Source organism: Engystomops pustulosus, chromosome 1 (genome assembly GCF_040894005.1).
Source record: "Engystomops pustulosus chromosome 1, aEngPut4.maternal, whole genome shotgun sequence".
NCBI classification, from domain to species: Eukaryota; Metazoa; Chordata; class Amphibia; order Anura; family Leptodactylidae; genus Engystomops; species Engystomops pustulosus.
Window position 1 is genome coordinate 69,382,913 of NC_092411.1, and position 15,510 is coordinate 69,398,422.

The 15,510-nt window shown below is 42.1% G+C and overlaps 1 protein-coding gene across 1 annotated transcript; it reads left to right on the plus strand.

Annotated features, from left to right (window-relative positions):
* The first annotated feature begins 405 nt into the window (after window positions 1–405).
* Window positions 406–9,409, plus strand: DENR (density regulated re-initiation and release factor). Its single transcript, XM_072144054.1, has 8 exons — window positions 406–564; window positions 1,813–1,931; window positions 2,414–2,433; window positions 4,753–4,837; window positions 6,542–6,622; window positions 7,861–7,977; window positions 8,054–8,193; window positions 9,149–9,409. Exons 2-8 carry the CDS (start codon window positions 1,823–1,825, stop codon window positions 9,191–9,193), a joined length of 597 nt encoding a protein of 198 aa, XP_072000155.1. The 5' UTR covers window positions 406–564; window positions 1,813–1,822; the 3' UTR covers window positions 9,194–9,409.
* Window positions 9,410–15,510: the final 6,101 nt, after the last annotated feature.

Below are 15,510 nucleotides of genomic sequence, written 5' to 3' on the forward strand. Positions count from 1 at the left end.
GGGGACTGTCTGTATTGAGAGTTAAAAGTTTTTCCTATTTAGTTGACTGTTACTGGGATGATGGAGCAGGATCATAATGCATTTTCATATTTAGAACGGGGCACATCTTATATGTTTTAATGAATGTAGTATTTCTAAACAATTCTGACAATAATAATTACTCATTTGAAGGATGTATTGTATAATGAGGCAGGCAATTAACTGGAAACTATTACACCTCAGTCATGGCAAACAGTGTGTGTAATAGCAGTAGTGTCCTGGGAGCTCAAATGTAAAGAAGTGTCACATTCCTGTATTCTTCTCCATTGGATATGCCTTCAACAACGTGCTATTTCTGTTTTTTTAATACATTAGATGTAAGCACTGGGACTAGGACTTGGGTGTACTAAGATGGCGTCCGCAAGGCGCCGGATGTCTTGTCATTGCTGGGGTGAGCTCGCATCACGGTAGCGGAAGTGGCGGTAGTGCAGGGAGAAGCAGCATTGGACGGTTTCCCCGGCGTGGGGACCGGGCTGTGATCTGCATGTGAAAGGGATCCGAGGAGCAGAGAGCTCGGCTGCTCTGGTAAGGGACGCTGTATGTTGTAATGGGAGCGAGCACCATGATGTCTGCTAGTAATTTACGAGCTGTATGACCCTAGTCATCCTAGGGCCCGACACATTATGGATCGCGGCCACACGTAGCAGGACACAGATATTGCCCGCTATGACGCTCATGCCTATTGCTAGGCCTGGCAGAGACCTCCACCCCCACAAGACCCGTGACAGATGGCACATGTCTTCCCTGCTGGGGTACCACACCTCCCAGCCTTCCCTGACAGCCCCCTCCTCCATACACGGGGGTCCTAGATCCCTTATCAGTAATGGCTCTTGTGACTGGTGGGTCTGACTGTAAGGGATTATCATATATATATATATATATATATATATATATATATTCTAAATGATGAATGACTGTGACTACCCACGCCCTAGTATAATGACATTGCAGACGTCACCATGTAACCTGCTCAGGTGGAGCAAATTTTAGGGTATTAAAGATTACCCTACCCCTTACCTAGAAGTCAGTGACTCCAATAATCTTATATGCTTGAGGCTGTGTTCACACATTTTGGTTTACTGATTCAGTTCTTGATGTCCAAATCAGGAATAAAAAGAAAAAAAAAGAGGTTGAGCATCACCATCCATTATATGTTCTCACCCATTATGATCCACACCTGCTTCAGGAACTATATCAGAAAACCTGACGTGTGAACACAGCCTGAGGGCGTGTGCTTAGTGTCTGACAGAATCTTGGAATGATTTGAATAAGGAATTTATTGGTGACAAGGTAGGCCGAGGAAAAGCTGATTGTAAGCTTAAAAAGAAATGTGGGGAAGGTGGTGGCAATAAAATTTGGAATTTTCTGGTATTTTGTTTTGGTTTGTTAACATACAGGTTACTGGAACAGACGGATGAGGATGTTTTCTTTTTCATAATCTGCTTCCCATATCTGCTTTCCAATGTTTTATATGGGAGGCAAATGATTGGTGCAAACTTCATTCAGCAGATGTAACACAACTACCAAATTGTTGGTGCAAGTATATGACTGCCCTACCCATGGTTCACATGTGCCACAGAATAAGGATTCTAAAAAGGTCAATTTCGCTGAAAAGTTGGGCTATGTTTTATGAGATTAAACTCCATATTTTACGTTTAATCCAAAGAACTCCATATTTTATAATTGGCATTTCTGTAATATCCAGCATGTGAAACTTTTTTATGTTGTTACTGTTTTTATATGACTTATTGTAATCCTGACCTCTATTTCCAGGGTATTGGAGATGGCTAGTACAGCAACTGAAAATTCAGAGCCAATACAAGATAGTAAAGTAGATGTAAGAATTCCTAAAGTGGATGGTGATTATCCATTAAAAGTACTTTACTGTGGAGGCAAGTATTTCTTCTAACTTGTATTTTACTTGTATTTTTATTCTCCTCATTTTAAGATGCCCGCACCTCTTTCACTGTGTGGTCCAAATTACCCTTCCTCTTATTATTCTCTATACGTCATTACGGTCACATAGATACCAAATTTTTATACCTTTTTATGTATGAATATCTTAAAAAATATCTTTCTTAGACCTTTCTTAAATGTGGTGCAAACTATGGCAGAATTCTGCCGTGGACAGTTTTATAAATCTCCCCCAGTGTATACAGAGTTTTCCTAGATTACACAAAGCTTTGACACTTATAGACAGTCTGTGCTCCAGATTGCTCAGGCACCCTGTACCATTGAGTGACACATTATTACTTTGCCTATCTTTACGGTTTCTGACTTTGAATATGGACTGTTATTTATTTTTTCAATTATTTATATTTCTGATAATGTAAAAGCCTCATAAGCTAACACATTTTTTTTTCTCCCATTACAGTATGTTCTCTTCCAACGGAGGTAAGACACTTTTCTTCTTAAAATGAATAGCAACAATGAAAGTTGGTTGTTTTATATTCCCCTTTAAATCGAACTTTATCAGGATACCAGGTTTCTCCCTATCATTCAGCTTGTAGCTAGTAGTGTTACACAGAGCTCGAAGCAAGAGGCTACCCCCATTGTGAATCGGTCAGTCATTTCTCCAGGTCACTGGGGGTCCCAGTAGTTAGAAACGCCACGATCAACTCTTGTCCCCCACTCGCAATTGGTACAACCCATTTAACCCTTTTCCTACAGCTGTTTTTTGAAATTTTGACGCATTTGCATTTGTCTTGATTAACAGTTGACAACCATCATGCAATTTTATGACAAACACAAATTTAACTCCTTAACACTCTTTGACATGGAGCTGTTGTGGATGTATGAAGAGGGCTTACGGTGTGAGCCTTTGTCATACAGACATGGGTTTGATGCATATTGCAGTAACTAACACCTGTTGATTGGCGCCGGCAGTGCGTGGGCACCGGCATCTTTGTTTTTGTTGCTCTTCGTGATGTCATCTGGGAGCGGCGACCTGTCACAGCAGCGATCTCATTAAAAGACCTGAGGCTGACTCATTTTAGCTCCTCTATTCCAACGTGCGATTTGCGATATTCTAATGTGGAAAATCTTCATATACTGCCTTAATGTAGTATGGCAGTATATGGTAGGATCAATCAGGCAACCTAAGGTTAAACTACCCTTTAAATAGTAAAATAGTAAATTTAGCCCCCGCTTTCCAGTACAAGGCTTGGAATAATACAGTAAATACCATTGCTGTGAAGTGCAATTTGTATGAGGGCTTATTTCTGTATAACATCTCTGCATACTGAAAAATGAAGAAGTTTTTTTTAAGGTGGGGAGCGAAAAATAGATAAAAACGCTATATATGCCATCAATAAATATATACTCTTCCAAGAATTATAAAACAAAATGCAAAAATGACATGGAACTTTCCACTAATATGTACAAATCCAGACTACCTATTTAAAAAAAAATATACTTTCCTAAAAATAGTAAGATGTGAGGAGTTCATACATACCCCACATGTGTATATTCACCATAATATGCAGCAAAGGGAACATTAAATCAAACATTTTTGCAGAAAATTGCACTGAGCTTTACACAGATGTATAATGGCATACTGCCTTACCCAACTTTAACCAAAATAAAAATCTATATGTCCATAAACCAAGCTAATGAGATGGTCAATTTCAGATGTGCGCCATTGTATTGGCCGCACGATCATGGAACCTTCATAAGAAGCGAAATAAGAACGTCATAACTGAGGGGTAAATAATAGAGGATGGTGAGAAATAAAAACTTTATTCAGGAATGTGAGTGTGTGTTTCTTGTGCTACATAAAACATTTTGGACATGTTCTGGGTCGCGGTGTTAATATGTAAAGTGGCAATGTAGATTGAATGTTTATCATTTCACTAAATTTATGTAAAAGAAAAACAATATAATATATGAGAATCATAGATATGTGATAATCATCGCTTATCACAATTTAGCTACATTTAAAGTCAATATTTATATTACCTGTGAATTTCAGCAGTTCCTGTGTGTAGCCTTCTTCAAATTCTCCCTTCAGCCTGCTGTCTAATAATCTGGAGGGGGGGGGGGGTACGTTTTAGAGGGCTTTAACTCTGGATCTGTGGCACCAAGAATATCACGTCTTTCATCTGAAAAAGGAGAATCCCTACTGTGAATCTAAGTTTGTGTTTCTAAGTGCCAGGGAACCGGAGATATTAACTGTTAAAGTGCTGTTGGGAGTGATTTATTTTTTTGTATATAATGTGAGAATTTAGGTGCCACAGATCCAGAGTTATAGTCTTCTGAAGTGTTGACGTATCACGTAAATCCTTGGCAATGCGGATGCCATACAGATCATGAATGTTGTTTGTAAATGAACCAACCAAATACTATTGGGCATATAAACACTAACAATGGAATGACATACTCAGCCGTGTGCGCAAGAAATTTCTGTTTGTGATCCATTATATTTCTGTTATTATAGAGACCTGGCACATAGTAGAGGAAGAGGAAAATAGCAGTGCTGGTTTTCTTTGTAGCTTTCAGCTGTGATTTCTTTGTGGTTGTCTTGTATATGTGAACGTTGTTCTAGAATCCACAGCAGTATTTGACATACTATGGATGGAATTAGTTCAATTCCTATTGCTACTGTAAATCATTGACCCCATAGAATTATAAAGGTCACATTGACTTTTGTAACTGTATTATTAGATATATACATTGCTTGCTGTGCCTTACCTAAATTGTGGTATTTTGTTTCAGTACTGTGAATACATGCCCGATGTTGCAAAATGCAGGCAGTGGCTAGAGAAGAATTTCCCAAATGAATTTGCTAAACTGACGTTAGGTAAGTACTTTCACTCAATCTTCTGCTTTTTATTACAAAACCACCAATCTCTGAGGCAGACTAAAGGATGATGTGAAGACTATTGGACTTGGTGTATACTGTATTTCTTGTCACTTTATTCTCTTTTTAAACTCTTCCTTCACTGTGCAGTACATATATAGTGCAGCTACTGGGTCATTGCCACAAACAGCAGTACAGTTACAGCTCCAGGATAGACAAGCCTAAACTATACCACATATATACTCAAGTATAAGCCCACCCAAGTATAAGCAGAGACCCCTATTTTTAACACCAAAATTGAAAAACCTACTGACTCGAGTATAAGCTGAGGGTGGGAAATGCATTGGTTACAGTCTCCCCAGTATATGGCCTGCCTGCCCCTAATATAATTCCTGTAGGAAAAAAACTGTGTATTTGCCTTTCGTCGCCCCCAGGCATCATGACGCCAGCTGCACGTTGACATCATACTGTCAGCGAGCTTCTGACATCACGAACCCTGCGACAGCATCACTGTATAGAAGAGGACCCACCGGGGGGGGGGCCTCGTAAGGTGAGTACACTATGCTTTTTTTTTTTTTTTTTTTTTTTGACTCGAGCATAAGCCGAGGAGAGGTTTTTCAGCACATTTTTCTTACTGAAAAATCTCGGCTTCTACTCGAGTATATACAGTATCTGCAGTGGCCATTAGATAAGTATTGTAACTGACACTATGCTCTCAGGATTGTGGATGACTACTGCAACTATTTAACCCCCTAATTCGGTGGTGGCAAAAATATGGCACAGGTGCCAGAGGTAGCACACGGAAGCCCAAGTCTGTCACCCCAGCCGGGAATCAAACTGGAGCAAGAAGGTGTGGACAGAGCTGGATTATCATTGGACCTTTTACAGCAGGCCCTTTGATTATTTCTTCTTTCTACTTTTTTGGTGTCCTCAGGCTGCCAATATGATTGAAAGCTGCGACAGAGTGGGGGCAGGGGGGAGACAATAGGCACTTTGCAATAAATAAGTGGGGTTTGGTTGTAGTTTGGACACTCGGTCCATAAAAGGTTTGGCATCACTGCCCTAATTAATTACAATCTCTAATTCATGATATCAATACCGGCTTTGTTCCAATTAGTTGCTATGGTAGGAGGCTACCAATTAAAAATGTTTTATTAAAAAATGACTCCAATTCTAAAATGATCACTTTATTAAAACCCCTGCTGCAGTCCCAAGCAACTTAAGAGCAACTGAAGAACAACACTCCATTTGCTGTTTGAAACTGCGGGAAAAGTGAGAAGGTTTTGATAGAACTGTATTGTCTTTGGTGGTCATCCTGCTGGACCCACTGTTTTTCCTGGAGAGAAGCTACAATATTGGTCTGAATTTGCCCACCTTCTTTCAACTGTATTGGTTGCCTTAGGAAAGCCAATACAATTGAATGATGTTGAATAACAGGTAGCAATAAGTTGCTTGAAATGCCATGTTGGCACTTCATGGTATATAAGTGGATTTTGGTCGTAGTTTGGGCACTCGGTCTCTAAAAGGTTCGCCTTCACTGCACTATAGCATACTGTAATTTTTAAGTCATTCTTATCTATCTGAAGTGCATTCCACGGCATGTTCACACCAATAGTGATCCTGTCAATTTCATCAGAATAGGATCTGGCAAAAATTGTGGAGAATGTTACCCTAAACTAACTATTTTCATTTCTCTTTAAAAAGGAAATTCTCCTAAACAAGAAACTGTTGGAGAGAGTTCAGCTCCAGTTGGTGAAGAGGAGGAGAAGAAAAAACAGAAAAGAGGTAAATTGCCGAAAAAGGATAAAATAGTAAAACTGAAGCTGCTGAGCTAATAGCTGATTGGTGGCCCATAAGTAACAGAAAATGCAGTTTCCTGTTTTGCACACCTAATCAATACCAAAAAAAAAGGGAATAACCACTACATAAGTAACGTGTCCATATACTAAAAACAAAACACAATACCAACAATAGTAATCAGGACCATATTCACCAAAAAATCACAATACATGAAACAATGACATCCAATAATCAATTTTTATTCTCACAAGGTACCAAAAAGGACAACACAATTAAAAACATCACTAAAATACACAACAACAAGCACTCATAAGCGGTGGTGGTAAATAGTAACACAATTAAACCACAGTAGGTATAGAGTTAAATATACAGAGTACAGTACATGTCTCCATTAGAGTGTCCAGACCCAATAGTCATTACGCCCAAGAACCAAAAGGGCATTACATGTACAAAGGCCTACCACTCTACCAAGACGACTCACTATGACCACCACCGCAGCACCCCAAACATGAGGAAGGAACTGTGAGCATCATAGTGACATATGATACAGGGAGTTCCTGCTTCCCTACAAAACAGAAGCCCCAAATACAGACAGTCCCTGGGTTACGTACAAGACAGGGTCCGGAGGTTTGTTCTTAAGTTGAATTTGTATGTAAGTCAAAACTGTATATTTTATAATTGTAGAGCCAGACAAAATAAAGCCGGTGACAATTGGAGTGTAAACATTTTTTGCTGTAATTGGACCAAGGATTATCAATAAAGCTTCATTACAGACACCTTACAGCTGATTATTGCAATCTGGAACTATAGTAAAGCATTCAGAAAGCTTCACCAGAGGTCAGAGGGGTCTGTCTGTAACTATGGGTTGTCTGTAAGTCGGGTGTCCTTAAGTGGGGGACTGTCTGTAGTAACCCCTTTGGCATTGCTAATTATACGTCACTATGATGCAGTTTGTAAAACTGGAAACTGCACAACCAACCCTGGTAGTCTCTTCAAAGTTTTTTTTTTTTTGTGTCTGAAGCGTGGTGTGCGTCCATTAAACCTACCTCATGGGCCAAGTTTCGGGATACCAATGTTTTAATGAAAACTCCCATTTTTCTTCCTTGTGTTGTCTGTGGGAGAAATGGCTCTTCACAGGCCAGTGATATACACTTCTGTGTGATATACATTCTAGCCCATCACATTTCTAACATAGATTTGATCCTGTGATTGGTTCTTTGCAGGGGGGAGAGGACAGATTAAACAGAAGAAGAAGACTGTACCTCAGAAGGTTACAATAGCCAAAATACCCAGAGCAAAGAAGAAATATGTAACAAGGGTATGCGGACTGGCAACGTTTGGTGAGTTTGACTAATCTCATAACAGGCTAAATTGTTTCAGTTAGATTCTTGTTGATGTTATTATTTGTATTTGCAGAAATTGATCTCAAGGAAGCACAAAGATTCTTTGCTCAGAAATTCTCCTGCGGTGCCTCAGTGACAGGGGAAGATGAAATCATTATTCAGGGAGACTTCACAGATGATATTATTGATGTTATCCAGGAAAAGTGGCCAGAGGTAATCTACAACAAAAACACTTAACTTTTTATTTTGAACAGTTGACAAGTGATTTTCAAAATGAATCCAAAATATATTCCTACAGTAACAAGGTATGTAGCGTCTGAATGTAGAAATAGGTCTAGTTATATCTTTGACCACTATAAAGTACAATCGCTGCATGAGCGCTCTGTTGTTTAAAGCATGCAGAGGGGATTCACGATGCCATCCCCCATTGTGGTTCTGCTTTGAAACAATTTTTTTCCCCAACTGTTTGCATCTAACCATTGTGTGGGATCACCCACCCAATCTCTAGGCCCCCAGAGCTGTTCCATGGAATGTGTTGTGTGCTAATTAGCCCTGGTACACACTACAGCTACATTTATATTCTCAAACTATTTAAACATGAGAAATGCTGCAAGAAATTCTAATACTTTTTATTTGTGTATTGTGTATTTGTGTATTATTTGTTTATTTGTCTCTTAAAACAGATATCATAAGTTGTCATTTCTGGGGAATTGTAGACTTTGGGTTACAGTGACCGTGACCACAGTGAAAGGATTTTCCCATTTAGACTTTTTATGACATATCCACACAAAATCAAAGATGCAGGTCGTGCCTCTGGGATGCGCATGTAACTCCCCTCGGCCAGTCTGAATGGAAAGTGTGCTGTGCATGCGCGACCTCTCTTCATTCTACGGTATGGGAGCACCAAGTGTATAGTCCCGGCTTTTGTTATCACTCCCATAGAGTTGAAAAGGCAGTGGCCGTGCATCTATCATCTTTATATAGGTGGGAAAATCTCTTCAACCTTAAAGCATCCGTCGCCGAATATAGCCTTGTTACATGAACGTAGATGCCTGTCATTTCTTGGGTTTCATGTGTGCAGTCAAGCAAATATAACCTTGTTGATTTTGTGTTGTCATATTGGTAAAGAAACTTATATTGTCAGTAAAAACCTCTTTCTCATTGCCAGGTTGATGATGACAGCATTGATGATCTCGGAGAGGTGAAGAAGTAACATAACATCGTGCCTGTAATGTCCTAGACTATATAGCCAAAGTGAGAGAGGATTCTCAGAGCTTTGTGTGTCCTCGGTCAAATTGTACCACCTTGTTTCACCACTGTAGAATGCTACTTTTTGTTTTTATTATTAAATGCAAAACTTAAAGTAACCAGTTCCCTCATGCAAGCGCATGATATGTGTTTAGATGAATAAAAATGGTTTTGGTCATTATCTTTGGTCTCTTTGTGATGTCATGATGTGATGCTGGCAATGAAGCCTTCTTGTGATATATAATGAGAACACGTTTATCAGAAGCTTCTCCACCAACCTACATCGGACAGCTAGCATGCTTTATCAGCTTATTCCACCCCTTTAATGCATCAACCAGCTGGCATTCTGGTTATGAGTCATGCATGAATTAAGGCGATATTTAAACAGCTTTGTGGCACTTCAGTACCATTTCAGTCTTCAACTAGCCCTATATCAGTGCCTCAGCCACTTGCGCTGCTCACAGCAACTCTTCATGGCCACTAGTCATCAATCCTCTCCCATTAATCTTTGTTGTGTAGCTATCTTTAGTATGGCAATCCTCTTTTTAGTTGGGCAACAAATTCCAGAAATCTCTGGGGTAGCTACACTACCGATTGATACCTCTCTCCCAGAGTACTGAAGTACAGTCATGGCCAAAAGTTTTGAGAATGATACAAATGTTTTGAGAATGATACAAATGTTAATTTTTACAAAGTCTACTGCATCAGGTTTTATAATGGCAATTTGCATATACAGGCGGTCCCCTACTTAAGGACACCCGACTTACAGACAACCCATAGTTACAGACAGACCTCTCTGACCACTGTGACCTCTGGTGAAGCTCTCTGGATGCTTTACTATAGTCCCAGACTGCAATAATCAGCTGTAAGGTGTCTGTAATGAAGCTATATTGATAATCCATGGTCCAATTACAGCAAAGATTTGGAAACTCCAATTGTCACTGGGGCAAAAGAAAAAGATTTTTCTAGAACTTCAATTATAAAATATACAGTTTCGACATACAAATTCAACTTAAGAACAAACCTCCAGACCCTATCTTGTATGTAACCCGGGGACTGCCTGTACTCCAACATGTTATAAAGAGTGCAATTAATTGCTGTTAAGCTGATCAAAGTCAATATTTGCCTAGAAAATGAACTTTTCCCCCAAAACACATTTCAACTTCATTGCAGGCCTGCCTTAAAAGCTGCAGCTAACATCGTTTCAGTGATTGCTCCTTTAACACAGGTGTGGGTGTTGATGAGGACAGGGCTGGAGATCAATCTGTCATGATTAAGTAAGAATCACACCACTAGACACTTTAACCCCTTAACGCTCTGCGCCGTAGCTCTACGGCGCAGAGGTATAAGGGATGTATGAAGAGGGCTCACGGGCTGAGTACTCTTCATACAAAGCTGGGGGTTTTTGCATTTTGCAGAAAACCCCCACCGCAAATAACCGCGGTCGGTTCTTGCACCGATCGCGGCTATTAACCATGTGATTGCCGCCGCCATCTTTAATGCGATCATCGCGCCCCCGAACGTCATCGGGGGTCGGCGATTGGTTGCAATGGTAGCCTCGGGTCTTCTTTTGACACGAGGCTACATGGCTTCTGCAGATTCGTTACAATGAGCCAGTGGCTCATTGTAATGAATGTGCTGCAAAAATGCCATATATTGCAATACTTAAGTATTGCAGTATATGGTAGGAGCGATCTGACCATTTAGGGTTAATGTAGCCTAGATGGTCTAAGAAATAGTGGGAAAACTGTTACGGGCGGCGGTGACCTCCGAGGCGGGAAATGGCGCCCAAATGTCCGAATGCGACTTTTACACCTTTTTACATAACATAAAAAATGAAATGAAAAATGATCAAAATGTCGCACAGACCTCAAAATGGTAGCAATGAAAACGTCGCCTCATTTTGCAAAAAATGACCCCTCACACATCTCCGTGCGCCAAAGTATGAAAAAGTTATTAGCGTCAGAAGATGGCAAAAATTTTTTTTTCTTTTTTGTACACATTCGTTTAATTTTTGAAAATGTATTAAAACATAAAACCTATATAAATTTGGTATCACTGCGATCGCACCGAACCAAAGAATAAAGTATTTGGAGTTATTTGGAGCGAAGAGTGAAAGTCGTAAAAACTGAGCCCACAAGAACGTGACATTTTTTTTTCAATTTTTCCACATTTGGAATTTTTTTTAAGCTTCGCAGTACACGGCATGTTAAAATAAATAACATTACGGGAAAGTAAAATTTGTTACGCACAAAATAAGCCCTCACACAGGTCTGTACACGTAAAAATGAAAAAGTTATGGATTTTTGAAGTTGGAGAGCGAGAAATGAGCCGAAAAACCCTGCGTCCTTAAGGGGTTAAAAGGAGGCTGGTGCTTGGCATCATTGTTTCTTATCTGTTAACCATGGTTATCTCAAAAGAAACATGTGCAGTCATCATTGCACTGCACAAAACTGGCCTAACAGGGAGGAGTATCGCAGCTAGAAAGTGTGAGTGCATCTGCACGCATTGTGAGGCGGAGAATCTTGAAGCAGGGCCTGGTGTCAAGGAGGGCAGCAAAGAAGCCACTTCTCTCCAGCTTGTTCGGAGAAGACAAGGTGAGCGATACCACCAGTCTTGACTCATGCCTACTGTAAAGCATCCTGCAACCATTCATGTGTGGGGTTGCTTCTCAGCCAAGGGAATTGTCTCTCTCACAGTCTTGCCTAAAAACACACCCATGAATAAAGAATGATACCAGAATGTCCTCCAAGAGCAACTTCTCCCAACCGTCCAAGAGCAGTTTGGTGATCAACAATGCCTTTTCCAGCATGATGGAGCACCTTGCCATAAAGCAAAGATAACTAAATGGCTCACAGAACAAAACTGATTTTGGGTCCATGGCCTGGAAACTACCCATATCTTAATTCCATTGAGAACTTGTGCTCAATCATCAAGAGACGGGTGGACAAACAAAGACCAACAAATTGTGACAAAATGCAAGCATTGATTGTGCAAGAATGGACTGCTATCAGTCAGGATTTGGTCCAGAAGGTGATTGAGAGCTGCCAGGGAGAATTGCAGAGGTCCTGAAGAAGAAGGGTCAACACTTCAAATATTGACTTGCTGGGGGGGCGTGGCTTGCTGATGGCCGAGTAAGACGTGCTGCTGCTGAGCTCCGTCGCCCGCTCGTTACAAACAGCCCCGCAGGACACACTCACCGCACCGGTCTCCTCACATGGGACCCAAAGGACCGGCACCAGGAAGCAGGGAGCTCGGGAGCAGCAACAGGGTTCTTTGGAGCAGTCCCTGGGCTTACCCACGCTGCCCGAAGACCCCGCAGCCGATCCCAAAATGGCGGCGACACGTTCCTCGCAGGAAGCTGCCATGCGCCCGGCACCAGAAGCACAGCCGGCTCCTCTCTCCGGCGCCATACCGCCACTGTCGGCAGCATCCTTGCTGCACCCCACTCCCGGGCACATCTCACACAGGGGGCCGCACTGGCTAAAGGGCTCATGGTACCGGCCCCAAGCTCACCCACACTGGAGAAGGACTTCCCCCCACTACCATCTAGGGCTGCCTCGCAGGCGCTGGCAACCCTGAAGACTCCAGCTGCTGCAGGGGGTAGGTTTGCTTTCCTCATATGAGGCCATGTCCAGGAACCCCAAGAGCTGACCCTTCAATGTCCCACCGCCTAGATTCCTCTCCATCCCTCACCTTCAGACCCACACAGTCTCCTTCTGCATCTCCATGGCCTGCCACCAGGGGTCGCCAGTCTCCTCCATCCTATCAAGCTGCTCTCCCTAACAGCCAGGCTTGTGATGAGCAAAAATGGGACTGGCAAGCTCACCTTCGCTCTATCCCTACAAAGGGAGATTTGGAAAATTTGCTACTAAAGTTGGAAGCGTCTCACAAGAGGGACATGGAAGATATAAAACAAGAAATTCATCATGTGGGTGCTAGGGTGTTTGTAACGGAGGAAGCGCAAGATCATACCCAATCTATTCTGGAGGAGCATCGTCAAGTCATTATGGCGCAATCTGCGCAGATCTCTGATATCTTAACCCATATCGATGACACCGAGAACAGACACGGGCGCAATAACCTTCCAATTAGGGGCCTCACCGAGGACATTGAACCATCACACCTAGATGCTTGGGCAAAATAATTTCTTCTCCTCCTTGCTAAAACGACAGCGGAGTCGTCCCATTGAAATTGACCGCATCCATAGATCTTTAGGCCCGAAATTTGCTGATCCCGTGAGACCTCGCGACATTATATGCCGTATTAATTTTTTTAAAGATAAGGAAGCCATCCTGAAAGGTGCCACAGAAAGAAACATCGCATACCGCTGGGGGTACCCCTTCCAACTTATAGCCCGCAACAGGGGGAAGACCGCAATTTTCCACTCACTGGGAGACCTCCCGAATTTCTTGGGCATCTTGGAACTACCCATGATCTCGCTACCAGACTGGCTCAAACCACCCTCTCTATTCATCCAACCACCAAGACCCGAGTGGAAAACGGTGGAGCCTAAACCAAGAAGAGAACCTAAACGCCCGAAGTCTACTCCACGCTGAACTTTGACCTGATTTCTCCCTACACATGGGAGAGTTGTCCAAGAGGCACCTGAAGGACTTTCACAAGACACCTGGCTCAGAAACCCTCTTTGCCTCTACATTTCTTTACATCTGGACTATGCAACCACCTTGTCCTGCGGATACATGACCGCCCTCTAGGGCGGATTGCCATGAGCGGGCCCTGCCGGGGGCTCTCTTGGTCATTCGCTTCTTTCGCCCTGAGAGGGAACCGTAGCCTTAGCTTATCCCTTCTATAGCAACTAGAAATAACGGCGCAGGAGATTCATACCTGCCACAGTTTTCCTTTTCTTTCTTACTAGGTTACTTTTGTTTGTGTTGTCTATAGTCTTTTGTGTGACCCCGATATTTCCCTTCCTCCCTTTCGTGTCCTCCTATTGGTGCTCTCCACCAGTACATTTTCCCTTTTCAAAGAATCGAGAGATTGGCTGTCAATCATGTCCTCCCTATCTGTTTGCACGTTTAATGCTAGAGGCCTCAACGCTCCAAATAAAAGAGGCCAAATCCTATACCGAATGCACCGCAAAAGGGTAATGATTGTCCTCTTCCAGGAAACACACTTTACTTTACAAATTTACTGAAATGCCCCACCTCATACTATTCAGTCTGGCACCATAGCCCAAACCCAACACGTAAAGCAAGGGGGGTATCCATAGCCTTGCATAAAAACTTCCAAGACACCCTTCTTGACTCCAAAACAGACCCAGATGGCAGATTCCTCTTTTTAAAAGTTTCCTTTGCAAATAGAATCTATACAATTGCTAATTTGTACTTTCCCAACCAGGGCCAAGTCGATTTTGGCATCCGAACGCTCTGGGAATTTACAGACGGTACCCAGATCGTGCTAGGAGGAGACTTCAACCTTGCCTTTGATCCTTGCTAGTGGATTTATGGAGAATCCTTCATCCTGGGGTAAAAGATTTCACATTCCACTCAGCAGCCCACAATAGCTACCATAGACTAGATCACCTTTTAATTTCACACCACCTCTTGGACTTAGGACCATGTTGCTCGATCGATGGCTTTCTATGCTCCGATCATGCTCCAGTCATGGGGTCCCTTACATTGGTAGCTCAACCCCCAAGACAATATTCATGACGACTAAACGATAACTTATTAAGTGACGCCCTATGCATATCAGATATAAAGGCAGGCTTACAGTCCTTTCCCCTACAACATACCGTAGACTCCTCTAATGCCACACTCAAATGGGAAGGTCTAAAATTTGATATAAAAGGTATCCTGATGAACCATGGTTCATGCCTAAAAAAAGAATGCACACTCAAACTTAAATCCCTTTTGACGGAGTTGGGTAGGCTGGAAGACACTAATAAAGCTTCCGCCTCCAACTTGGTCAAAGCAAACTTATCAACTATCCGCCAACAAATCTTGTCAATTTTAGACCAAAAAACCCAATGTGCGCATGATCGCATGCGAAGGGGCTTCTATGAGTATGGGGACAAGTGCGGAACCTGGCTAGCCCAGAGCTCTACACCCCAGAATGGCACGCACTCACATCCTCTCTATCGATTCCCCCCTCAAAGGAAAGGTACACTCACCCTCCGACATAACAGAAGAGTTTCGCTTATTTTATGAACGCCTATATAACATAAAAGATAATACAAGCGACTTACCGCGACCTGCCCCTAGGGAAATTATGGAATATCTTGACCAGCACACTCCCCCCCCCCCCCTATACCCTTCG

Excerpts from the sequence above, each read along its gene's own strand:
- DENR (XM_072144054.1), top strand. The coding sequence starts at position 1,823 with ATGGCTAGTACAGCAACTGAAAATTCAGAGCCAATACAAGATAGTAAA. Across the intron at positions 6,623-7,860 it reads GAAGAAAAAACAGAAAAGAG|GGGGGAGAGGACAGATTAAA; the intron begins GTAAATTGCCGA and ends GGTTCTTTGCAG. Across the intron at positions 7,978-8,053 it reads ATGCGGACTGGCAACGTTTG|AAATTGATCTCAAGGAAGCA; the intron begins GTGAGTTTGACT and ends TTGTATTTGCAG.